This window comes from Amblyomma maculatum, chromosome 8 (assembly GCF_055883805.1).
Source record: "Amblyomma maculatum isolate TAMU_Amacu chromosome 8, ASM5588380v1, whole genome shotgun sequence".
Lineage (NCBI taxonomy): Eukaryota > Metazoa > Arthropoda > Arachnida > Ixodida > Ixodidae > Amblyomma > Amblyomma maculatum.
This window is the reverse complement of record NC_139351.1, coordinates 117,100,490-117,125,644: the sequence shown is the minus strand read 5'-3', so window position 1 is coordinate 117,125,644 and position 25,155 is coordinate 117,100,490. Positions and strand designations below refer to the sequence as shown.

Here is a 25,155-nt window from a genome sequence, read left to right as displayed (position 1 = left end):
GCAAGGCCCAACGACCTAAGCAGACTGTATGGTCCTTCAGTGAAAGCAACCAAAGCAAGGCATGATGGTCTGTCACTACGCTTTCGGGCCACAGGTCGCCAAGAGACGATAGCTGAAGCCCAGGTGCGCACCGCTTGGCATGAGGGGGGGGATGTCCTCATGTGGTGTCGTCCTGGGTTGATGGGGTCCTTCCAGTCACCCTCTAGGCAGTGGAGTCATCAGGTCAGTCGTGCCTCTCGTAGTGTCCTGTGGACGTGTGGGTGGCGTCTCGGGTCGGTAGGATTATTTGGTCTCTCCTTCGTCACTTCTTGTGGTTAGGGCAGATGAAAGGCAAAGTAGCGCCGGGTCCGGCAAGCTGAGGAACAGGCAGGCGATGTGCTCCAGGGAACCCGCTACCGGTGGCGCAAGCAGACACAGGGCACCGAAGCTCCGGGCCAGGATGACTAGTGATGATGACTTACCGCACACCTCCAACCAAAATGTTAAGGGGCGGCAAGCCGATGAACACAGAATGGAGAGATGATGTCCGATGACCAAGATGATTTAATGAATTGCAGCAGGTCAGCGTGAGCACTCCTGCCCACGCCACTGCAGCTTCTTCCTCGTTCGTAAAAATATAGTATTTATTGTTACGTGGCGGTAAGCGATGACAACAGGAGAACAGAGGACAGAGAGAAGATGCTAGATGGTCGTGAGATGACGTTTAATGAATGTGTGTGTGGGCCTAGCGTGCGCGCTCCTGCCCGCGCCACTGCCCTCTTCTTCCTCCTTTGCCCGTAACAATATATATATTATTTCAATAAATTTTCACTGGATATATGAAATGTTCCGGTAAATGAGAGTTCGATAAAAGTGAATATAGTGCTATAATTTTGCAACAGATTTTTCAGGAGCTGTTCTGACTGTTTGATATATAAATTTATATATATCCAAGTTTGATATCAGTTCAGCTCAGTCGTTCAGTCGTGTCCAACTCTTCGTGACCCTATGGACCATATCACACCACGCTTTCCGGTCTCTCACTATCTTCCTAACATCACATAACTTCATCTGCAGCGCCTCGAGGATGCCATCTAACCATCGCGTTCGCTGCCTACCCCTTCTCCGGTGACCCTCAACCTTTCCCAACATCCAATCTTTCTCCAGCGACTCCTCTCTTCTCATCAGATGACCAAAGTAGCTGAGCTTTAACTTTAGAATTTGACCCTCCAATGAGCAATCAGGGTTTATGGTCGACAATATCGACTGATTTGATCTTCTGGCAGTCCAAGGAACTCTCAAGAGTCTCCACCAGCACCACAATTCAAACGCGTCAATTTTTCGGCGGTCAACCTTCTTCACAGTCCAACTCTCGCATCCATACATCACAACTGGAAAGACCATAGCACGAGTTATACGGATCTTGGTTGGCAGACTAATGTCTCTGCTCTTTACTAGGCGGTCAAGGCTAGCCATGGCTCTCTTTCCCAGAAGCAGGCGTCTCCTAATATCATGGCTGCAGTCTCCTTCCAGGGTAATCTTGGAGCCCAAGAAAAGAAAATCTGTCACCGCTTCCACTTCTTGTCCCTTGATGCTCCAGGACCTGATAGGGCAAGACGCCATGATCTTTGTCTTTTTAATATTCAGTTTAAGCCCAAACTTCCCACTCTCTTCTTGTACGCGCATCAGAAGTATCTTGAGTTCCACTTCACTTTCTGCCATTAAAGTGGTATCATCCGCATATCTAAGGTTGTTGATACGTTTTCCAGCAATCTTCACTCCAGCTGAAGAATCGTCCAGACCGGCCTTCCTCATGATGCACTCAGCATATAGGTTACCTAAATAGGCAGGGCGGCAGTATGCAGCCTTGTCTTGCTCCTTTCTCAATCGGAAACCAATCAGTAAGACCATGCCCATTTCTGACTGTGGCCTCTTGCCCTTCATACAGGTTCCTGAGGAGACAGATGAGGTGAATTGGAACTCCCATCTCTTGGAGAGCTTGCCACAATCTGGTGTGATCCACGCAGTCAAACGCTTTCGCATAATCAATAAAGCGGAAGTAGATGGGTTTCTGGAACTCTTGCTTTTTCCATGATCCAGCGATGGTTGGCAATCTGGTCTAGTTCCTCTGCCCTTGCGAAACCCAGCTTGCACGTCCGGAAGCTCCCGATCCACATACTGCTGCAGTCTACCTTGGAGGATTTTCAACATCACCTTGCTAGCATGCGAAATAAGCGCGATTGTGCGGTAATTGGAACAATCTTTAGCACTGCCTTTCTTTGGAATGGGGATGTAAACTGACCTCCTCCAATCCTGTGGCCACTGCAGGGTTGTCCAAATTTGCTGACATAATGTATACAGAAAGTTAACATCATGGTTGAGGTTTTGAAGCAACTCAGCTGGAATGCCATCAATTCCGCTAGCTTTGTTCTTAGCAAGGCTGGCAAAGGCCCATTCAACTTCACTCTTCAGGATGCCCGGCTCGAGATCAGTAATCACAACCGTCTTATGTTGACATCCTGGTCCTTCTTGTACAGTTCTTCTGTGTATTCCTGCCACCTCTTTTTTATCTCTGAGGCTTCAGTGAGGTCCCTGCCTCGTTCGTCCTTTATCACACCCAGCTTAGCACAGAAGCTTCCTTTGATAGCTTTGATTGTCTTATACAGAGCTCTTGTGTTCCTCAATTGGCTGTTGTCCTCAACTCTGGCACTGTATGTTCAACAAGGCATTCTTATCTCTCCTTGCTATTTTTTGAAAATCCGCATTGAGAACCTTGTATCTTTCTGTTTCCCCCATAACTTTTGCCATCCTCCTTTCCTCAGCTATTTGCAAAGCCCCTTCAGATAACCAGTTTGCTTTCTTGCATTTCTTTTGCTTTGGAACTACCTTAGTAGCAACTTCTTGTATTATATCACGAACATCAGTCCACATCTCTTCAGGCTCTCTGTCTTCTAGATCTAATTCTTGAAATAGATTCCTCGCTTCCACAGCATATTCTAATGGAATTTGATCCAGATCATACCTGAAAGGCCTTCTAGTTTTCTGCGTTTTCCTCAATCGAAGCTTAAATTTGGCAACAAGAAGCTGATGATCGGTGCCACAATCGGCCCCAGGCCTTGTTTTTACTGCTTGTATAGCGCTTCTCCATCTCTGCCGGCAAAGAATATAATTAATCTGATTCCTGTGCAGACTGTCTGGTGAAGTCCATGTGTACAGGCGTCTCTTGTGCTGTTGAAAATGAGTATTCGCTATGGTCAGCTTGTTTTCTTGACAAAACTCTACTAGCCTCTGCCCAGCTTCATTTGGCTCACCAAGACCGAACTTGCCTGTAATTCTGGGTATTTCTTCACTCCCCACCTTAGCATTCCAGTCTCCTATGAGAAAAACGACGTCTGATGATGGAGTGCGGTCTAAAAGGCATTGCAGGTCAGCATAAAATCTCTCAGCGTCAGCTTCTTCAGCAGTAGTGGTTGATGCATAGACTTGGGTAACTGTTATGTTGGAAGGGTGACCTTGGATCTGAAGTGAAATCATTCGGTCGTTTTTGGGGTTGTACCCTAGCACTGCTTTGCCCATTCTTCTGTTTACTATGAGAGCGACCCCATTCTTTCTCCTGGATTTGTGCCAATAAAAGACATAATGGTCGCTGGAATTAAATTCTCCCATTCCGTTCCACTTGAGCTCGCTGATACCCAAGATATCAATGTTCAATCTGTCAATTTCTCGCTTGACGACATCCAGTTTACCTTGCGTCATAGATCTTACATTCCATGTTGCTATGTGATGTGTTGCAACATCGGACTTTCCGGTCGCTTCCCGACACATTCACAACTGAACGTCCTTTTGGCTTTAGCCCAGCCGCTTCATTCATCCTGGTGCTACTAGGAATCGCCCTTTGTTCATCCCCAGTAACATGTGGGACGCCTTCCAACCTGGGGGGCTCATCTTCCGGCGCCATATCATTAATGCTATTGTAACTGGCCATAGGGATTTCTTGGCAGGAAATATTGGAGTGGGTTGCCATTACCTTCTCCAGTGAATCACATTTTGTCAGAATTCTCTGCCGTGACCTGCCTATCTTGGGTGGCCCTGCACAGGAGAGCTCACGACTTCATCGAGTTTCGTAAGCCCCTCCGCCACGACAAGGCGGAGGGGCAAGCCCCTCCGCCTTGTCGTGGCGGAGGGGCTTGCGATATCCATGATATCTGGGATCAAATGTAATAACAGATCACTGCAAGGCAACTTTACAAGTTAAGGCAGCTTCAGTCTGTGGCACCAGTGAAAAGCGAGATGCTTGAGAATGGAAGCCATGTTAAACTTGCCTCCAAAAGAGCAACACAAATCGACCTTCCAAGACTGGTCTCATTCGGTATGTTTCCAACTCTCCAAAAACAGGCAAATGCACCGGAAAATATGTTGAATCTGTACACTAACTGCAACCAGAGGGTGTCAAAACTTAAACTTGATCTTGCTGTGTTTGGCCGCCTCATCTTTAACTTTCTTCGGAGTCATGTTGTACTTCTTGCACAGCAGCTCATATGGCACTTCAATTCCTTGCGAACTCAGAAAACACGTGTAGCGGTAAAAAGTTACCGGGTTTAACTCTATGCCAAACGTTTTGGAGTGCTCAAATGTCTTCTGTGCACTCTTGACGTCTTCTGCATCACCTGGAAAAGAGGCAGAAGATAAGCACTGGTGAGCCTTGCCTTATCAAAGTAAGTGAGACAAATGCATGCCGGAATGCGGGTAGAATGTAATTTCAGTTGCTAGCCAGGTTGCACCTGGACAGACTACAATGCTGTCGGACCAAATATCACCTTCTTTACGGAAAATAAACGATGCAATGTCATTCCATAGAGCAGACAGTACTTGCTCCGTTGGTGAGCACATGGTTTCATGTTTCGCATAAAACTGGAACATTCGGGTTTTGGCAAGGGCTAATTTCAGAAGCACTTAAATATACTGACTCCTCGGAGCTTAGTCAGTTCCTGGAGTTAAAACTTAATTCAAAGATGTAATGTTCAGCTTTGAGGGACAAATATATCCCCTGAAACTAACTTAAGAGAGGTCAATTTGTAGTAGCATCAATAGCATGTGTACACTGGTTAAACTTTTGTGCACGAGTTTAACCTTCGGCTTTAACCTTCGGCTTTAACCTTCGGCTTGTGGTGTGTCATTACAAATTTAGCAATGTGAGGTTCAATAGTAAAAAAGTTTCGCTGGCCGCATGTGATCATTGGATTTTAATGTGCTAAAGCAATAGGTGCGCATGCGTTAGTGGAGGGCTGCATTTCACGACGCTAAAACAAGTTGAATGTGCTCTGGCCCATAAACAGATAACAGCTAGGATACTTGAAACGGATGCCTGCAGTGCAGCTTAATTATTGTGTGAATTCCTGTCGTGATGCTCTGTTAAACATGGACCGTTCAACGTGCGCGAGCTTCTGAACACGGCCCACTAAAAGAAAACAACATGCACGACGACTCACAGTAGAATTCAAGAAGAAGGCTGAGCACCACTCCGCACGATTCCTGCATGTCCAGGTAGAGTACCACGTGTAGGAGCCTCTGCACTATGTCCACACTGCACCTGTCTAGCGCGTGTGATATGACTGAGGACACTTTCTTCTCGAAGAAAAGCTTTGCGGATGGGCGCAGACGCACTGCTTCCACCAGTTCCCAGGCGTCCGCATGGTAGCGCCGCTTCTCGCTCAGAAACAGCACTTTCCACACGTTGGACAGTGGGTGGAAGTAACCCCTATTTGCGAGACGCCGGCACATCGCACCGAGTTGGGTCACCTCATCAACCATGTCGTTGCGCTCGAGGTACGCGGCCAGGAACGTGAGCAACGAGCAGATCTTTGTGCGGTGGCTGTGGTGCGACGTGAAGAGCTGCTCGAACTTGAGGATCGCCTCGGTCGCCCGACCCGCCCGCGACAGTGCCTCGGCGTGGTAGTGTTCGAAGCGCATATCAGCGGCGGAGACGTCCGGGTAGCGCGATTCAACCATCTCGCGTGTCTTTTGAAGTCCGTCTACTTCCCCTTCGCGGGCAAGCGCCGAGATGAGAGCTATCGCCGTCTTTGAGCTGGGAAACCTGCGATCGGCAAACGACCTGACGGTTAGCGCCAGGGCTTCGGTGAGGCGCAGAACCTTGAGAAGCTGCAGCAACTGAGCGTCGGTCGCTTCGCAGAAGGCCTGTTGCTGAGAAGGCAGCACCAGGTCTGAGTGAACTTCCCTTCGCGCTGTCTTATCTGAACTGTCGTTCTGTTTACGAACTCTCCTTTTGTGCTCGTTGGCCGAGTCGTGCGCCATTCGCAGGCACACCACCCATCCCGCCTGATCGACACAGACACACGAGGCCGTGCTGGCCACTATTCTTTCATAGTTTATGTGTTTAAGCCCAGCACAAATGGATCTTACGGTTATCATGGCACTTTTTCTCGGTCAGGGCTTGCTGTCACCTTTGAAATGCACCACAAACACACCAAGCAAGCTTGCTGATGCTAGCAGACGCTTAAGAAATGTTGAATAGGCCACTGGAGCTCATCCCCAGTTGAGCTTGTAACAACGCACTTCTAACAAACAAGGCCGGTAAGAATAGAGCAACAAGTAAATAACATAAATTTGTAGTAACAAATTTAAAAAAACCTGTTTTTATTTGCCTAAATTTGGCAGAGTAAAATTTTTATTTATATACGTCAGTGTGGCTTAGATAAAAGGTAGGTAAACTGTTGAGGACGTCGAGGAACAAGTCAAGGAAGACTCGGAAATGTAAATAAATAGATAAAATATATGGTAGAGGTGGTGTAGGCGTCGGTGTAATGTCTTGATTTTAACGCCGTTTTATGTATTTTACTCAACGATGAACTCGATTACTGACAGCCTGATAAGTTGGGTATGTAAACCTTGCAGTTTTGCAGCGCAATATTCGTTTTCGACCATGTTTTTCGTTACAAACCTTGCCGTGACTCTGAATGGGTGCCTGGCATACATCCGTGTAATATGGGCCAACTTTCATTGGCATCTCTGCTGCTGCTTCGAAGCGAAACAGCTGACGCTGTCACAGCGCTGACAGCGGTGTCTTATCCTTTTGCCGGTACGCTTTGCGCAGCTTCAGACATTCAACGTCTCCGCCCCACACAAGACTGTTGATCAGCTGTCCGATGGGGTCGCACTCGCTCAAGTCCTGCACAAGATGTAAGTTGGTGCCCGCAGTGTATCGTTGCGTGATTTGCAAAACGTTAACCTATCATCGTTTTTCACTATCACATAGAGTCCATTGCCCTGGTGAATCCATAAATCGAAGCTACAGTGCTGAATGTTTCCGGCGCTGTACCAGCCGATTTCGTTGGGGGTGCCCTTCACTGTTGATTCACCGCGCTTCGGTGTCGTTGTGCCGTTCGCGAGCGTCATGTCACTTAAAACGACTTAGTTAAGAACCGCCTTGTGCGGAAGCTGTCTACTTGTATGCTGCTTTGCTTGTCTGAGCTTTCCGAGCGGTAAACACGGTGAAGTTTCGTTCTGCTGTTCTGTTCGTGTTGATCCAGTATTTGTGTCGGCAACCAAGCGGACGCGGACGGACGGATTTAGATGGGTAAGCCGGGCGCTAGCTCTAAAGTCGTTCAGTTTTGCGTGATTCAATAGTTTGTGTACTTGACTCTCGTTGCTCAGGACGCCGCACTTCAACGTACGGACAAGGACTCGCACATGATCACACATAATCGCAAGAAAAAAAAAAAAAAATGAAGGCAGTGTTCAGAACTAATAACTGCTTCAGCTGCCATTAAATGATAAAAATCGTCTGCTTGTTTCAATCACTTCATGCAACAACTGATTGCCCGGTGCATAAGTTCGAGCACTGTATGGAGCTTAGCACTGCTTGCACAAGATGAAATCCTATTTCTCGATTACTTTTCCTAAGTGAATTTGTCATAAAAAAGCGAGGCAGCTTAATTTTCCCTTCAGAAAGTGGGCAGATCTGCTTGCCTCGTTTTCACACTTAAGCTTAGACTTGGCCTTTTAACTTTTCTTTTTAAGGTATACATGTCTGTGGGTAATTCTATGTACAGACAGTCGAAAATTGAGGATGAGGGTGATGTATAATATTACAATTGACTTACCTGTGATGACTGTATGCATTCCTATGTGGCTTCAAGTTTTCAAATTCTGCCTGTTTTGGCTGCTTGCGTTTTATTTGTTTGCAGAGGCACAGAGATAGAAATTTTAGTAGGGTGTTAAACATGCTAGAAGTCAGTGTTTGGACCTGTGCACGACTTTTCTTAGTCTGTTAGAAGGTAGGACAAATATATGAACTGAAACATAACACACTTGATGTAATTGATAATTTGAGTTGTGACGGCATTGAAATATAGGCATTTGGGCAAGATCGTTGATTGAACCGGTTGATAATGATGTAACACACCGGAACCAGCTAAACCAAGCACTGGTTGTAGCAAAACTGGATGAGAGAATTTCAGTGCTGTAATGTGACCCTATAATGCCCATTAAAGGCTGTTGGTATTGGAGCTAATCACATTAACCCATAGTACAAAAGAGTAGAAGCGGATTCATCTGAATTGTTTGTTTGTCGTCTCGTAATGCTACCTTCTATACACCTGTTGGAATGGACATCCCTAGTAGATTCAGCCTGCCTTATGTTATCGTCACTAACGCTATGTCGTCATTAACGTCGCCACTAACGCTATATTGCATTCTTTCTAGCGATCCAGATTTCTTCGACTCGGCCTGGCTTGGAAAGGTCAAAACAGACGTTGGAAGTAACTGGAGGCTAAAAGTGAGTCTTTTTCTGTGGCATGTCATAGCTTCCTAATAATTTTTAAGCCTGAGATAGACGTCTGCTTCCTCAAACTTTCAGTTCAGCAACCTGAAGAAGATTCTCAAGGCAATCATTGATTACTACAATGAGGTATGAATTTTCATTTGGATATATCGTACAATTTAAGGTGATTTATAAATCCAAGAGAAACTGGAAAGGGCTAAAAATGAAGTGTTCCTCCTCAGGTGCTGTTCCAGCAGATCACAGAGTTCCGTTTTCCGGATGTCGGTGCAATTGCAGAACGGGGAAGTCGAGATGAAATGGGACGGCTTCTGCAGCTGATACTTGGGTGCGCAGTCAATTGTTCCAGGAAACAGGGTGAGTTGGCCTGTTATGGATCCTTAAAGTAGCCTTTACAGACCGCTGAAAACGAAAATGGTGTAACAGACAATTGGGTATAAGAGACACCATCCACCCAAACGGTTTGCTACCCATATGACTTTCACTAACTGGATCTCTTTTTTAACAGACATTGGATGTAGAAGACAATTGGCTATAAAGGACAAATTAGCCTTAACATTTGGTACTCAGTCTTGCTTGTAACAGACATTTTAACATTAGATGCTGCACCATCCGTCGCCCGGTTCAGTTGCAGCTATACTAGTGAAAACAAAATAAGGGAGACACACCTGCGCCGTAAGTATTAATTATAACTTCAGCAAACAAAGGGCAGGTCAATTAGCTAGGAAATTACTAAAAGAAGCACCTGCAGTGGGAATGCAACATAAAGAAGGTTCTTCAGGTTTGCCACAAGCACGACTGCGCATTCGAGCATCTGCGCGAGCATACCGGGAGTGCGCGTTGGGTTCCCAATTAGTGGAGCTTCCTATTAAGAATCACCACAAGTGATGTGTCCACTAGTCTGAAAAATACAGCGAAAATTGTCTATTACATTGCATTTCAGTATGAGCGGCAAATCAATCTGGTAAATGCAAAGAAAGTGCTCAGCTGGTGCCGCTGACATAAACAAGCCATTGTGCCTAGAAAGCGAGACATAGCCAAGCCAAGACCAAAACAAATGACATAAAAACAGAAGTGGTTCTGCTCAGGCGAGGACAAATAAACTGCTTTGTTTGCTATTCAACCTGCTTCAGCTCCACTCAGAAACTACTCATTTGCTCTTTATTTTTCGTCTGATTTTTTCGTCTGAGTAGCGATATTCATAGACTTGTTACTCACTGTCCCTATTACCTTTTGTCAAAAAAGCATAAATTTCTGAGTGATATTTCTGCTGGTGATGCTTTATAGTTTTGGCTGCTTCTAGCACCTTGGTAGTAAGCTGGTTACATTTACATTTTCGTAACGCTTTTTTAATTCAAGTTCTTGTAGAGTTACCAGACACATAACTTAGTTGCGAATCGCTAGTTGTGGTGCCACATTGCACCGTGATCGCACTTTGTAATTGCTGCAAATGTAGTTCGCCAACATATACGGCTTTGGCCCAGCGGTCATGAGGCTCTTGGCCCGATTTTCAGTCTGGGAGTGGCCATGTTGAACATCATCAATGCAGCCCTGAAGCAGACGAAGATTTAAACTATTTCAGCAGTAGTGAATGAAAGTCGCAACGTGTGGTCAGTGTGTGGTGGTCCCCCTTTTTTTTTTCGTATTTTAGCCATAGGATGCCTACGTCGAAATAAGGTCTGGTTAGAAAATGTTGACGTGGTTCCCTGCTTATAGGGGACCTCTCACATAAGAGACAAAAAACTGCTCCCCTGTGCATGCCCCTTATAAAGGGGTTCAACTGTAATAGCACTTTCTAAATACGCTAGACATGTTTTGAACACGGCCACAATTCATTAGAGGCGAAACGCAAAGGCGCCCGTATGCTGCTGTACGATATCGGGACACGTTAAAAATTCCCGGTGGTCGAAAGCTTGTGGTTTTTCTATGGTGTTCCTCGTAGGCTAAGCTGCTTCAGAATGTTAAAGAATCCCAAAAGGGGATTAAAAAACTACAAGGGTTCAACGCTGCTAAACCAGATATTGAGCGAAAGCATAAGCTGTGGGTGACAGAGGTTTTTCTTCTCTTTTTCTTCTTCCTCAGCCCATATATAAAGCCCCGCTTTAACCAAGCCGTATGAACGTGCCTTAGTGGCCTTTAGGGGCAACGTGAATGCCAGGCTCCTAGCAGGCTGATTCTGACATAACCGTCCCATGTGAAACGAGAGACCTAAGTTGGCAGCTCCTGCCAGCCCGTGTGTGTACGTGGGCTATAAACTATAAGAATATAAACTTTTTTTCAATGGGTTTTGAATCCAGGCCGAGGCAATGAGACCAGCTTCACTGGCCACTGCGTTAGACCTCTTTGCCTTATTAGTAGCCAGTTTTTTCACTTGCTAAGTTTCCACTCTTTCAAGCTGCACTTTGGACATTGTTGTCTTCATCTCCTCTGATGAAATTACTCTAAAGACCTTAATTAGCCCCTTCTCATCCTTTAGATACTTTAGATACAAGGCAAGACATTGAAAAGGGAAGCTAAACAATAGAAATCTTAGCCAAATGAGTTCTAAACTTTGCATCTGCTTGTATATCTGTGCTCTCTTGGTCTGGTTATGAGCTGAGAGCAAAAACGTGAAGGCTTTTAGTTGCTGATATCGCTGGGGCTACTGTTGTTATATTAAAATTTTTGCTGGATGATGGTAAACGGTTAAATATCTATCAGTATCACAGACATTTCCTGCCTTCGATGCACTCTTTTTAATCCCCACATGCAAACCATACCTAGCAACATTCCTTTGTATTTTTTAATTGACTTTGGGACAGGACTTGGCTTTTACATTGCAGAAAGAAAGGAAGATGGTTGTCATTAGCAACATTTAATTTTTTTCCTCTCTGGTATACTGTTGAGATGTGCACCTTCTGATATATTTAGAAGGAAGATATGTCCTCGGATCCTCACATCTCCCTGGGGGCATTTTTAGAAACAACATCAGTTCAGCACCCTAAGTGCCACTGCAAGTCAGGGTGTGTACTTACTGTGCTGTGATGTCACCAGTTCAATAACTGTGCGACAATAGGTGTATCCTGAAAAGCTTTAAAAGTTGGCTTGTCTTCCTAAATAATCTTCCCACCCTCGATAGCCAAACGACTTGAGTTATCTTTGTAGTATTGACAGAACTATTTATTTTCCACATATGTACGTACCTACCTAAATGTATGTCACAAAATATTGTTTCCTATTTACGAAAACATTGAGACCTGTGGCACAAACCACGAACAAAGAAAAAAAAAAAAAAAACATTTGGCCTGCAACTGCAAAATTGTTTGCTTCTGTTCATACGAATGCCTAGACTTGGGAAATATATTTAGTTTACCCTCTCAAGTTAAAACTTTTTCACAGATTTAGAAAGAATGTGCATTGTTTGTAGTGTATTGTGCCTGTCTGTATTACTGTCGCTGTTTCCACTTTCCTGTCTTCTATTTGGCACATGCCTGCCACCTACATTAATCCCAGACATGGTCCTTAAAGCAGGTGTAAAGCAAAGATACTAAACTGTGGACTGTGGTATGTTAAAGACGCACTGCACAACCTTGTTTCAGGGGTCATTCACATTTTTGTTTCTACAATCCGAGGGCTTTCCTAATAGCTCCAGATTTTTTGAAGTATTGCCTTGTTGGCAGTAAAAGCTAGTGGTGTGATGCTTTCTCTAATGCAGTAAAGGAATGAAACAAAGAAGTTGCAGACGCGCAAACTTGAATATTCCCCCCCTCCCCCCCCCCCCCCCTTTTTTTTTTTCCAGAATACATACAAGTCATAATGGGCCTTGAGGAAGCTGTTCAGCATGTTGTGATGAAGGCTATTCAAGAGGTTTGTAAAACTTTTTTGCCTTTTTTGAGACCTTCATCAGCTGTGCTTGAGTTATTAATATTTCTCTTTTTTCTTTTCTTTTTGTTAAAGAGAATTGGTAATTTTGCTTCGAATAATTTTGAAGCAGATAGTCTGAGCGCTATTGGTATATGAGGCCATTATGTATGTGAAAAAAAGAAATAAAAGCACATTAAAGCTTTGTCACACTCCTTTTGTGAACATGGCCATCTGGAATTAGCCTGCTTGTCAACCTATTTGAAGGGTCTGAGGTAAAATTGGACAAATCGTCAGTATCCTATGACGATGCCCATTACCGAGCTTCTGATTCTTTCAGCAGCCTCTTGAGTGTGCGTCATGCTGGGGAGTCAGATGAACAGGACGGTTGACAGTTTAGTTAGCTGCTCAGTCAGCGTGATCCACATGTGTTTTGGAAAAATGGAAATCGTGCCGTTTTATCACCTTTGAAAAGCCACTTGTCTCTGACGGCTGATATACTGTTGCATCCTTGTGCGGCTATCGCTGCTCGCTTGCCGCAATGGCAACTCTTTGAGTATAGTATACTAATCCGAAACCCCACAAACCAATATTACCGTAAACATTATTCCGTCAAAGCTTCAAGATTTTGAAACGAAATATGTGGATCGTATCAAACCTTGAATACTGATTACTTGAAGTTAGATACTTGCAAAAGCCTAACACGAACCTAATATAACTAGTATTGCAACCCAAATCTCCTTGAACATATTGCTGAACTGTTGTAATGATTATAATCTTAAAAAATTGGCAGTCTAATCCGTGCTAAGCTCAGATTATTCCACTGCAGGAAGGGATGCATGCTGACCCACAGTTCTGTTGCCACAAAGTACAGATATTAAGGAAACATAGTTTTAATGACTCGTGTGGAACGGCATGTGGTAATTGAAGTAACTCACAAAATTTGTGCTGGTTATAGCCACGTGTCGTGCAACGATTAATCAATGCAAGATGCACATCTGGTAATGGCTTGAAGTGGGTTATTAACAATTGTGACTGCAACTAGTTCGCACAGGAATGTTGACAACCACTGAGTTTTTAGTGTCGATGTTTATTAAACTTGTCACAAATGATGAGGGAAGCGTCGGGTGTCTGTGCAGTATGTGTGTGCGTACTCACTTAGCTGACTGTCGAGGGCTCTCATCCACACCTTGCAAAGGCTGATTGCCAGCATCCGAAGTAGACGCTATCTCTCGTTGCTTCCGAGGGCGTTCTTGTTCGCGTTGCTCTTTGAGGCTCAAAGCTCTCGCTTGTTGTTTTTGAAAGCATTGCTGCCCTAGCCTGCTCCTCTTCTGTCTTCAGAGCTTGTTCCTATTGCTTACGAAGGCAATCATGTTCTCGGCGATAGGCAGCAGCACTCATGAAAGATTCCGCCGAAAACGACACCATAATGGGAGGTCATAACGGGTGGCAGTTGATGTGTGGGGTATCCAAAAGGATAAAACGTAGTATTGTAAAATAAAACTGCAGAAACGACAGGACGGTAGCAAGAGGACAACACAGCTTGTTCAGTCACGAAATTAGTATATGGCCACGTTTTGGACATGTAGCGCCATCTGATGCCATTATCACAATGAGGCCGTTCGACCGACGGTGCCTTTAAAGTGCAGTAGTGCCACGAAAGACATATTTCAGTGCACCGTGACACAATGTGTGATGTACTGCTCTTTTCCTTTAACTATCCATTTCTCCTGTGGCGTTGACAAACGCCTGCCCTGAGTCAAAAGGGATCAGGACTTCTCACTTACTTACTTACTTAATTACTTACTTCAAGTAAACATGGTGTGCAGTGCGTGCGCCAGATGGTGCCACTTGTCCAATAAGTTGCCGACCTTAGCGTGAGGCCGTACATGTAGAACCTGTCCCAAGCTAACAATTTTGTGTCTTTGCAATAACATTATTGAATGTTCAGTTCAGTTCAGTTCAGTTCAGGCGTTCAGTCGTGTCCGACTCTTCGTGACCCTATGGACCATGTCACGCCACGCTTTCCGGTCTCTCACTATCTTCTTAACATCACATAGCTTCATCTGCAATGCCTCGAGAATGCCATCTAACCATCGCGTTCGCTGCCTACCCCTTCTCCGGCGACCCTCAACCTTTCCCAACATCAAATCTTTCTCCAGCGACTCCTCTCGTCTCATCAGATGACCAAAGTAGCTGAGCTTTAACTTTAGAATTTGACCCTCCAATGAGCAGTCAGGGTTTATGGTCAACAATATCGACTGATTTGATCTTCTGGCAGTCCAAGGAACTCTTAAGAGTCTTCGCCAGCACCACAATTCAAACGCGTCAATTCTTCGGCGGTCAGCCTTTTTCACAGTCCAACTCTCGCATCCATACATCACAACTGGAAAGACCATAGCTTGGGTTATACGGATCTTGGTTGGCCGACTAATGTCTCTGCTCTTTACTAGACGGTCAAGGCTAACCATTGCTCTCTTTCCCAGAAGCAGGCGTCTCCTAATTTCATGGCTGCAGTCTCCTTCCGAGGTAATCTTGGCGCCCAAGAACAGAAAGTCTGTCACAGCTTCCACTTCTTGTCCATTGATGCTCCAGGACTTGATAGGGCAAGACGCCATGATCTTCGTCTTTTTAATATTCAGTTTAAGCCCAAACTTCTCACTCTCTTCTTGTACGCGCATCAGAAGTCTCTTGAGTTCCACTTCACTTTCTGCCATTAAAGTGGTATCATCCGCATATCTAAGGTTGTTGATACGTTTTCCAGCAATCTTCACTCCAGCTGAAGACTCGTCCAGACCGGCCTTTCTCATGATGCACTCTGCATATAGGTTAAATAGGCAGGGCGACAGTATGCAGCCTTGCCTCACCCCTTTATTTGGGGTTGTACCCTAGCACTGCTTTGCCCATTCTTCTGTTTACTATGAGAGCGACCCCATTCCTTCTCTTGGATTCGTGCCCACAATAAAAGACATAATGGTCGCCGGAGTTAAATTCTCCCATTCCGGTCCACTTGAGCTCGCTGATACCCAAGATATCAATGTTCAATCTGTCCATTTCTCGCTTGACGATATCCAGTTTACCTTGCGTCATAGATCTTACATTCCATGTTGCTATGTGATATATCTCCTTGCAACATCGGACTTTCCGGTCGCTTCCCGACACATCCACAACTGAGCGTCCTTTTGGCTTTAGCCCAGCCGCTTCATTCGTCCTGGAGCTACTAGGAATCGCCCTTTGTTCATCCCCAGTAACATGTGGGACGCCTTCCAACCTGGGGGGCTCATCTTCCGGCGCCATATCGATAATGGTATTGTGACTGGCCATAGGGTTTTCTTGGCAGGAAATACTGGAGTGGGTTGCCATTACCTTCTCCAGTGAATCACATTTTGTCAGAACTCTCTGCCGTGACCTGTCTATCTTGGGTGGTCCTACACAGCAGAGCTCACGACTTCATCGAGTTTCGCAAGCCCCTCCGCCACGACAAGGCAGTGATCCATGAAGGGGTTATTGAATGTAGTAAATAAAAAATATTGTTCACAGTGCAGTGCACTTCTTAACTTCGTTTTGCCTTGGTAGACAAAACCGTGACGGACAATTAGAGGGGGAAATGTAGCCGTTAAATGCATTCCTGCATTAAAAGTTGCTCCTACTCATCTTTCTTGTGTAATTTCTGTTTACAGAGAAGTACAGTTACAAGAGAAGACAGAGGGTACTTCGTAAGAAAAACTGTTGAGCTGTATGAGCGTCATATGGTCATAATCGGGCAGTAAGGTAGTCATAAGGTAGTCCAAGTCATAAGCAAGCAGTAGGGTAGGATATGGTGGTTTCGTGGTGATACCTTCAAGCACTGATACGGTTTAGTTGTAAATAATGCGTAAGGGGCAAACAGTAACTGCTTGGCGTTTAGTCCTGGGCTTGGTTGCTTTATTTTCTGTAGGAGTTTTAACCTCTTGCAATTGTGGCTGTCGTTACTCACTTATGGCTTAGTCGCTTCTGGCTACAAAGTGTTTCCTGTGTCGAACAGTAGACCCTAAATATTTGAAATAAGTACTGATAGTCTATTCAGGCAAATTGTTGTGCTGTGTGCGAGAAATACAGCAGTTTAATCGAAGTATGGGAATGAATTAAAAAAAAAGGTAGAAGTGCAGGTAATCTTCATGATGGTGTCAACTTGAGTCGTACAGCAATGGCATATCTTTTTCTCCTCAGTTGATAACAAAAGAGAGCCCCGCCAGTTACACCGGCGACAGCTTCGATCTGAACGAGCAGCTGAAGAAAGCCCTGGAGGAGTTGCAGGTAACGGCGGAAGCAAAGGAGCAGATCACACAGCGCTGCCATGAGCTAGACTTGCAGGTACGTGATTCACAACCTGGGACCATTGGTACCGATGTCAGTCTGGTAGTCTGGTTTGGTCATCATCATCAGCCTGACTATAGCCACTGCAGGGTGAAGGCCTCTCCCATATTTCTCCAATTAATCTGGTTCTGTGCTAGCTGCATCCACTTGACCCCTGCAAACTTTTTAACCTCACCCGCCTACTTAATTTTCTGCCACCCCTGCTACGCTTTCCTTCCCTTGGAATCCAGTTTGTTACCCTAAGCGACCGTCGGTTATCCTCTCTTCGCGCTACATGTCCTGCCCATCCCCATTTCTACTTCTTGATTTTCACTAGAATGTCAGTAACTTGAGTTATTTCTCTGACCCACTCTGCAGGCTTCCTATCTCTTATTGTTACCCCTACCATTTTTCATTCCATAGCCCTCTGCGTTGTCCTCAACTTAAGTAGAACCCTATTGGCCTGGTTTAGTAGAGAGTCTTAACTCATCACTGAACAGTGAACAGCACATAAGGACCGAAATGAGAAAAGAAATGGGCACCGAAATTGCTGGGTCTTTTGTCATCGTGATCCTTTTGCGCTTTTCATTATACTAAGTCTCTGCCAACTTGCCTAGGTTCATGTTATGCCGTTTCTTCTGTGATCAATATTTGGGGCTAGCTCAAATGCTGATTGTGTTGTCACCAAACCTTGCATGGTCTTTTTGTGCAGGTAACAATGCTTCAAGAGGAGAAGATGAGCCTGGTCCAGGAAAATGAGAAATTGCTGGAAAAGCTCAACCATGTGGAAAACTTGGAAGATCCCAGGTATGTTGGTTGCCGTGTACATTACAGATCTTCGGATTTTGCTCGTGAGAATGAGGAATGAATTTAGTTGAGAAAATAGGAATGGAGTGAAATGTATTTGCTAGGTGCTATTGGGTCATGAATATTGCCACATAGTGGTGACAATGCTGTTGACAACAAATGAGGAGGCTTGAGCTTCACTTGAATCAGCTCTTTATTGGGCTGACTCCCGCAAGAGAAGCTAGCAATTGGCAGTGGCGGTAGCCACAATCGTACTCGGCAGTAAATTTAAAGGCGGCGAAGAACGACTAGATAAAACCACGAACGGTAGCATACCCTGGAAGATTGTAGAAGCACACATGCGTGGTTGGAATCTTTCGAGATACATCTCGACGCATCTTTTGTGACAAAGGAAATAATAAAGCCGCATCTCACAACAATGAGTGTGAACAAAAAAAATACAGGAATCGATCTGCACGCTAGAATCACAGTGATAAGGCCGCATGCCGGCGGCTGTTTAAAAAGAACAAATAAAGACAAATGGTTCACTTCACTGCAATATTACCAGCTTATCAATATTCCTTATAAACAGAGTATGTAATGCTTCTATTTCTCGCATCTCTCATAGTTATCACACTTTATACAGTACTAAAAAGTGGCTTAAAGTTTTGGTTATGCATTTGCTATCTGTGATAAAATATTAAGCAATGGTTGAAGATGGAAAAAAAAAAAAAGGGCGATGGCGAGTAGTCTGATAGGGTGAGCAGTTTGTCCATATTGACTTGCTTTTCTAATCAAACAAAACATTCTTCAGCACAGAAGTGGTGCTCAATTCCCAATTCCACAGTTAACAACTTTTATCATAAATTTATCCATATGACTCGTCCGAAGAAAGCACTACTCGAGTCCATGCTAACACAACTCACAGCATTCAGTACAAAGCTTCATTGCCTCAAGTTGCTGTCTGAAGTGATTTATTCTGTTTGTTTTTTTTGTAATGTCATTGAAAATTTTTTTTTCATGCACCCATTTTTATCTAGATCGATGTCGGAAACTGTGAGGAGTAAGTGCGATGGCGATGGCATGTTGAAAAATGTGATGTACCAAAAAGTAATATAAATCTTTCATGCCAGATAGTGAACATTTTTAGTGCAGAGTAGTGTCAATTTCAGCTTCCACACCCAAGGCACAGCACAGAGACGTAAGCCTCGTTGGTGGAAGCCTCATTGGCAGAGTATGAGAAAACATGATGTGCACTCCTGATACAGAAAGCAGTGTGCACATAAGAAAATCGGTGATATTTTCTAGATCCCAAGATGTGTCATGTGGTCGTGTGGTGGACTACACTGATAATGGCCGAGTTTTACCGTGCTATGCAAATTTCATTGCCAAATTAATATTATGAATCCCCATTTATTGGATACTAGAGTGCTTAGTCTGTGCAATATGAGGCAGACCTTTTCATTTTTGCCATAATTTTGGAACACGTTTTGGTTGGTGTTTGGTCTCTTTAATTTGGCGATCCAGCAGAGAAAACTCAGCCAAGTATGATTTCTGTTGGTTCTCCATTCCTTGTGGAACATTTTTATTGGGTGTTTATCCTGTAGGGGTCAGGTGTAGTGGTCTGTGGCTTAGGGAGGTGGCACGCTATTATTTTACATGGTTGCTTTAGTGTTTAAAGAGGACATGTACAAGCATTTGTCATCGTAATCAAAAGACTGCATGACGAAAAAAACGGAATGCGTTTATTACACAGTAGAAAAGGTAATTTTACTTTTTGACAGCCAGCATAGGGGGTGCGCTTAATATATGAGCATGTTCATTGCACGAGTAAATACGGTGCTCTCATTTTGCCCGTACTCACTTGTGAGGCAAAGGCTTGGAGGCTAGAAAGAAAGAAGAATTGAGATTGAATTGTTAAAATATGAAAAAGAATACATATTACCTGTGGGGCAAAGGCTTGGAGGCTAGAAAGAAAGAATAAAAATTGAGATTGAATTAATAAAATATGAAAAAGAATACATATTATCTGTGTTATGCTAAAGGGACAATGAAACAAGGTTTATTGAGGCTAGAAAAATTGCACAAACAATTGGCATCCCATCACTTGTCACCACATGGCAAAAATTTTGAAGCTGGTTTCACTAACATTGAAGACATTATGTTCAAAAATTGCAGTTCTCCTGTCTTATTCAACTCAACAATCGCTGATGCAAAAGAAGAGCTAAAACTGCTCAGGACTGCAACTGTTCATGCTGTGGCCGGCCTGCATTACTTGGCTCTCTCTGTGTCTTCCCCTCTCTCTCTCTCTCTCTGCATTAGAAGGGGCAGCTAAGAATGCTTGGTGAAGTGTTGCCGTAATTGGGGGCTGTGAGCAGCAATTTTCAGAAATTATTTGTAAATTGTAGGGTCCATGCTGGGCCTTTAAATTTGATAAGATTATTAATATTAGAATAGGACCATCAAAATAATTTCAGGGTCCCTTTAAGAGGCAGGAAGAGAACAGTAGGGTTTGGGAAACGAGTGAAAATTAATAGCGTCCTAGCTGAAATGAAGTAGAGGAAATGGACATGAGTGGGGCATGTATAGTATATGGGGTGGAGGGCAGGGTTATATGGACAGTTGAGATAGAGAGCTTGTGATGATCAGACGGGTTGGAGCTGGCATAGGACAGGGTTAGTTTGTGATAAGCGGGAGAGGCCTTTTGTTTTGCCACTTGACGTGTCTGGGCCGATGGTGATCGTACACTTGCCAGATGATATGGGCGTGTGGAAAAAAATATTTTAAACCCAGTTATGCGGACTACATACTCAATCCAGGGGACATGCTGTACACTCCACCAAAATGGCATCAAATACTGGGTCATGTGTTTGGTGCTACAGTATATTTCTTTCCAGCTGCATGTATTGTGTAAACTTCTGCTGGTCGTTGTACTGTGCTCTGCTGTTTTAGGCCGATAAGTAGTTTCCATTAATAACTTTTTATTGTGCTAATCCCTTGCAAGATGTCAGAACAGTGATGCTGCTGAAAAGGTAGCATTGAGAGTTTGTGTAAGTCGGGTACACTTACTCCGCAGCTTTGTAATTGTGCTCGTTACCTCGTGCCTCATCAATATTGTGTGTGTGCACTTTTGTGTTAAAAAAGGAAGCAAGGGAAGCTGACATGGTGGAGTGACGCTAACACATTTTTTTTTCGCGCCTTCCGAAACTTGCAGCACGCCAGCTGGCCGGCGATACCAGCAGTCGCAGCAGAGAATAGACGCGTTGCAGGCCGAGGTCTTCAAGCTTGAGACTGGTAAGTGTTTCAGCTCTTCTTTGTTTTGTTTCTTTTAGGGCTGGCTTCAAGTTATTGATCTCTGTCGTGCTTGAAACATTGTATGCTGATATCCTTCAGTCCTTCCTTCCTTAAAGCGTCTCCCATAGCCTGAGTCGCTTTGGAAAACTCTTTCCCTACCGCGCCCATTGAGCATCGTTAGCCCGCTAATGATGACTTCGCGCGCCGATTTTGAGCCCTTCCACGTCGCTCACAGACACGCTATACTATCTAGTGTGTAGTCAAAGAACTGAAGTTTCGATTTTGATGCAGTTTACATTTTTTTGCGAAGCAGCTATTTTTGACCGTGCTCCGAACACACGGCAATGTCTCAGTCGCATGTGAGAATGGCGGCATCCGCGTCAACGAAGCGCGCTTCGAAACGTCGCAAATCTGACTACACACTATCTACGATCGATGTTATCGATGAACCAAGCAGAAACGACTCTGAATATGCTGCCAATTATAGTCGGAATTCAGTTCCGACCCCGCTGAGGACGGAAATCAGCTCGGAACACCAGCTCACCAGCGGCCACACTCCGGCCCGCTAACGATGACTTCACGGGCAAATTTTGAACCTTTCCGCATCACTCACAGACACGCTACACCATCTAGAGTGTAGTTGAGTAACTGAAGCCTAAATTTTATTCCTGTTTACAATTTTTCCCGTGAGGCGGCTATTTTTCAACGAGCTCCAAGCACGCGGCAGCGTCGCCGCGTCAGTTGCATGCGAGACTGGCACAATCCGCATCAACGATGAGCGCTTCGAGACGTCACAAATCTGATGATTCCACGTTGTTTACAACCAATTTTATCGAGGACTCAAGCAGCAGTGACTCTGGAGATGCTGCCTTATCCTCATAATTCAGTTCCGGTTCCGATGACGATGGAAACCAGCCCAGAAAATCGGCGGCCACACTTTGTTGGCCTGTTTTGCATGTGTGACCGCTCTGGATGTTTATTTTAGTTTTTTTTTTTTTTTTGTGTGTGTTGTTCGTGTGATTCAGCTCATTCGCAGGGTTTCAACATCATTTGACACCATATCTTGCCTCCCGTAAAACAGGGAGTGACGTCCTGCCCAAGAAGGGAACCGAGCATCCGTTTCGGCATGGCGCTCGGCAACGGCCCTCGTTGATTGCTCATTATGCATCAAGAACACTATTCAATACTGAACTTTTATTTTTTCACTGGGAGAGACCAATATAATTATGTGCATATAGTATATCTCAAACAATTTTTAAAATTTTTGTTGTTTCATTTACAAGTGCATTTCGTCAAGTTTTGTTCAATTTTTTTCTAAAATCTGGTTTTTGGGAAATTGTATTGCAAGTTACAACCCACTACTTCATATTCAAAGTTGTGTGCCTAAAAAGCGAATCTATTTAGCTTTCTTTTTGTATATTGCACAAAATTTTAGACCTGGTAGTTTCTGCAGAAAAAAAAAATCTACTGAAACCTACAGAAAACTGCCATTTTGGCCACGGTAGGGAAAGAGTTAAATCCCACAAACCAAACCAAACCTTCCTTGGTAAACTGTTATTGGTGGCACGTTTGCTGCTGCGAGTCTTCACAGCTCTTTATTTGAAAGTGCTGTTCTGTTTGTATATATATTTTTTTTTTGCTGCCTCACTAACCAGCTCGGGACGAACTGCGGATCAAGGTTGAGTTTCAAGAGAAAGAAATTTTGAATCTCCAGGAAAAGGTGAGAATCGCTGTGTTCTGTTCAATCTCCCACATTTCATATGCAGCGCTTTGAAACTGCACGGATAGGTCCTTATGCAGAGGTGATGCAGCTACACATCAGCTCAATTTCTCGAGCCTTAGTGAAAGATGAGTTGTAAAGTGTGGAATGAAACAGCAGGTAATGCAAGTCGAGCCACTTTTATAGGGCAGATGCGGGTTTCATTGCCCACACACTTTAAACGTAAAATAGATGCAGTGCTATAGATAGATGATGAGAGTCACTTTAGATTGGAGTTTGAGAGCTCTGTGCACAGCAGGCAATAAAATTGCAAAACTTAAGTGGATGCAAAAGCAGATACAGTTAAACCTCATTACAAGAGACACTGTTACAAGAGACATTCGGTTATACGAGACATCTGAAAATGGTTTGGTTGGTTTTCCTATGTCTGCCATGTTAACAACATTGCATACAAGAGACATGGTTACAAGAGACACTCAGTTACTAAGGACAACTTTTTCAGGTCCCTAGAGTAAATTCTTCACTATTTAGAAGAGACACAACCCAGGTGTGCTCATGCAATGCAGCTGAAGCGTACCAACTCGTACATGATGCATTTCAGATACCCTTAGCTAAATTCTATTTCATATCAGCATCCTTTTTGTTGCAATATGTCAGGAACTGAGAATGAGTGCTTCCCCATTATTGGGAAGTCAAAACGACCCTGGTTCTTCAGCCACTGGCATCGCATTACTGTCACCTTCGAAGCAAATCAAAATGCATGGATGACATCCAGCATATTTAACTCCTCGCTGTTAAAATTGGATCACAGGATGAAAGCTCAGAATTATGATGCCTTTCTCTTTGTGGACAATGCTTTTTGCAGCACCAAAGTTCTCTTGCTCAAAGCCACCGAAGTTATTTTTTCCCTCCAAACTTCACACTCTACCTTCAACCAATAGACAAAGGCATTATGCGCTCTGTCAAGTTGCTGTACAAAACAAGGTTGGTAGAACGCCTGTTGCTCAACGGGCAGCAAGACTGTACAATAGTAATTGATGCGAAGTTTGCTGCTCATCATCATCATCATCAGCCTGACTATAGCCACTGGAGGGTAAAGGCCTCTCCCATATTTCTCCACTTAACCCGGTTCTGTGCTAGCTGCATCCGCTTGACCCCTGCGAACTTCTTAACCTCATCCGCCCACCTAACTTTCTGCCGCCCCCTGCTACGCTTTCCTTCCCTTGGAATCCAGTTTGTTACCCTAAGCGACCATCGGTTATCCTCTCTTCGCACTACATCTCCTGCCCATGTCCATTTCTTCTTCTTAATTTCCACTAGAATGTTGGTAACTTGAGCTATTTCTCTGACCCACTCTGCATGCTTCCTATCTCTTAATGTTACCCCTACCATTTTTCGTTCCATAGCCCTCTGGGTTGTCCTCAACTTAAGTAGAACTCTTTTGGTTAGCCTCCACGTTTCAGCCCCATAGGTGAGGACAGGTAAGATGCAACTGTTGTATACTTTCCTCTTAAGTGATACCGGTAAGCTGCTACTCATAATCTGCGAGTGTTTGCCAAATGCGCTCCATCCCAATCTTATTCTTCTTATTTCCTTTTCATGGTCCGGATCTGCGGTTACTACTTGTCCTAAGTAGACATATTCGCCTACTACTTCCAGTACTTCGCTACCTAACGTAAAAACTGTTGCTCCTTCCCGAGGCTGTTGAACATTACCTTAGTCTTCTGCATATTGATTTTCAAACCTACCTTTCTACTTTTCCTGTCTAGGTCATCAATCATTATTTGCAGTTCATCCCCAGAGTTGCTTAGCAAGGCAATGTCATCAGCAAATTGCAGATTACTGAGGTATTTTCCATCTACCCTTATCCCTAACTGCTCCCATTCCAAGTCTCTGAATGCTTCCTCTAAACAAGCTGTGAATAGTACTGGGGAGATTGTCTCCCCTTGCCTAACACCTTTTTTTATGGGAATTTTGTTACTTTCTTTATGCAGAACTATGGTTGCTGTGCAGCCACTATATATATCTTCCAGCACTTTCATGTACGGCTCGTCTACCCCCTGATTTTGCAATGCCTGCATCACTGCCGAGGTTTCAACTGAGTCAAATGCTTTTTCGTAATCATTGAATGCTATGTATAAGGGTTGGTTATATTCCGAGCATTTTTCTATCACCTGATTGATGGTATGGATATGATCGATAATAGGGTATTGTTTCTGAAACCTGCTTGATCCTTTGCTTGATTGCAGTCTAAGGTTGTCCTGATTCTATTAGCGATTACCTCAGTAAACACCTTATAGGTAACAGACTGTTAAGGTGACTTCAGGTGTCTGGAATGGTCTGAGAAGTGAAGCAGCGAAAAACTGTTTCAGACAAGCAGGCTATGTGGTGACATGATGTAAGA

General features: G+C 44.2%; 2 protein-coding genes across 4 annotated transcripts in view; one reads left to right on the top strand and one right to left on the bottom strand.

Annotated features, from left to right (window-relative positions):
- Positions 1–4,164: 4,164 nt before the first annotated feature.
- On the bottom strand, positions 4,165–6,528 carry LOC146182292 (uncharacterized). Its single transcript, XM_084577380.1, has 2 exons — positions 5,469–6,528; positions 4,165–4,646 (listed from the first exon to the last, which is right to left on the bottom strand). The coding sequence occupies exons 1-2, from the start codon at positions 6,406–6,408 to the stop codon at positions 4,429–4,431; spliced, it is 1,158 nt and encodes a 385-aa protein (XP_084433506.1). The 5' UTR covers positions 6,409–6,528; the 3' UTR covers positions 4,165–4,428.
- A 167-nt stretch (positions 6,529–6,695) lies between these two features.
- Positions 6,696–25,155, top strand: part of LOC146182291 (protein Hook homolog 3-like) — a 35,533-nt gene continuing 17,073 nt past the window's right edge. The window contains exons 1-10 of one of the 3 annotated variants that reach the window (XM_084577376.1): positions 6,696–6,874; positions 7,091–7,176; positions 8,701–8,773; positions 8,831–8,905; positions 9,001–9,133; positions 12,555–12,622; positions 16,826–16,969; positions 17,664–17,758; positions 20,952–21,031; positions 22,687–22,751. In XM_084577376.1, coding sequence (XP_084433502.1) covers positions 6,842–6,874; positions 7,091–7,176; positions 8,701–8,773; positions 8,831–8,905; positions 9,001–9,133; positions 12,555–12,622; positions 16,826–16,969; positions 17,664–17,758; positions 20,952–21,031; positions 22,687–22,751 — 852 coding nt within the window. In that variant the 5' untranslated portion in view covers positions 6,696–6,841. The remainder of the gene's footprint in view (positions 6,875–7,090; positions 7,177–8,700; positions 8,774–8,830; positions 8,906–9,000; positions 9,134–12,554; positions 12,623–16,825; positions 16,970–17,663; positions 17,759–20,951; positions 21,032–22,686; positions 22,752–25,155) is intronic. The other 2 variants (XM_084577379.1, XM_084577378.1) reach the window with 2 other exon arrangements.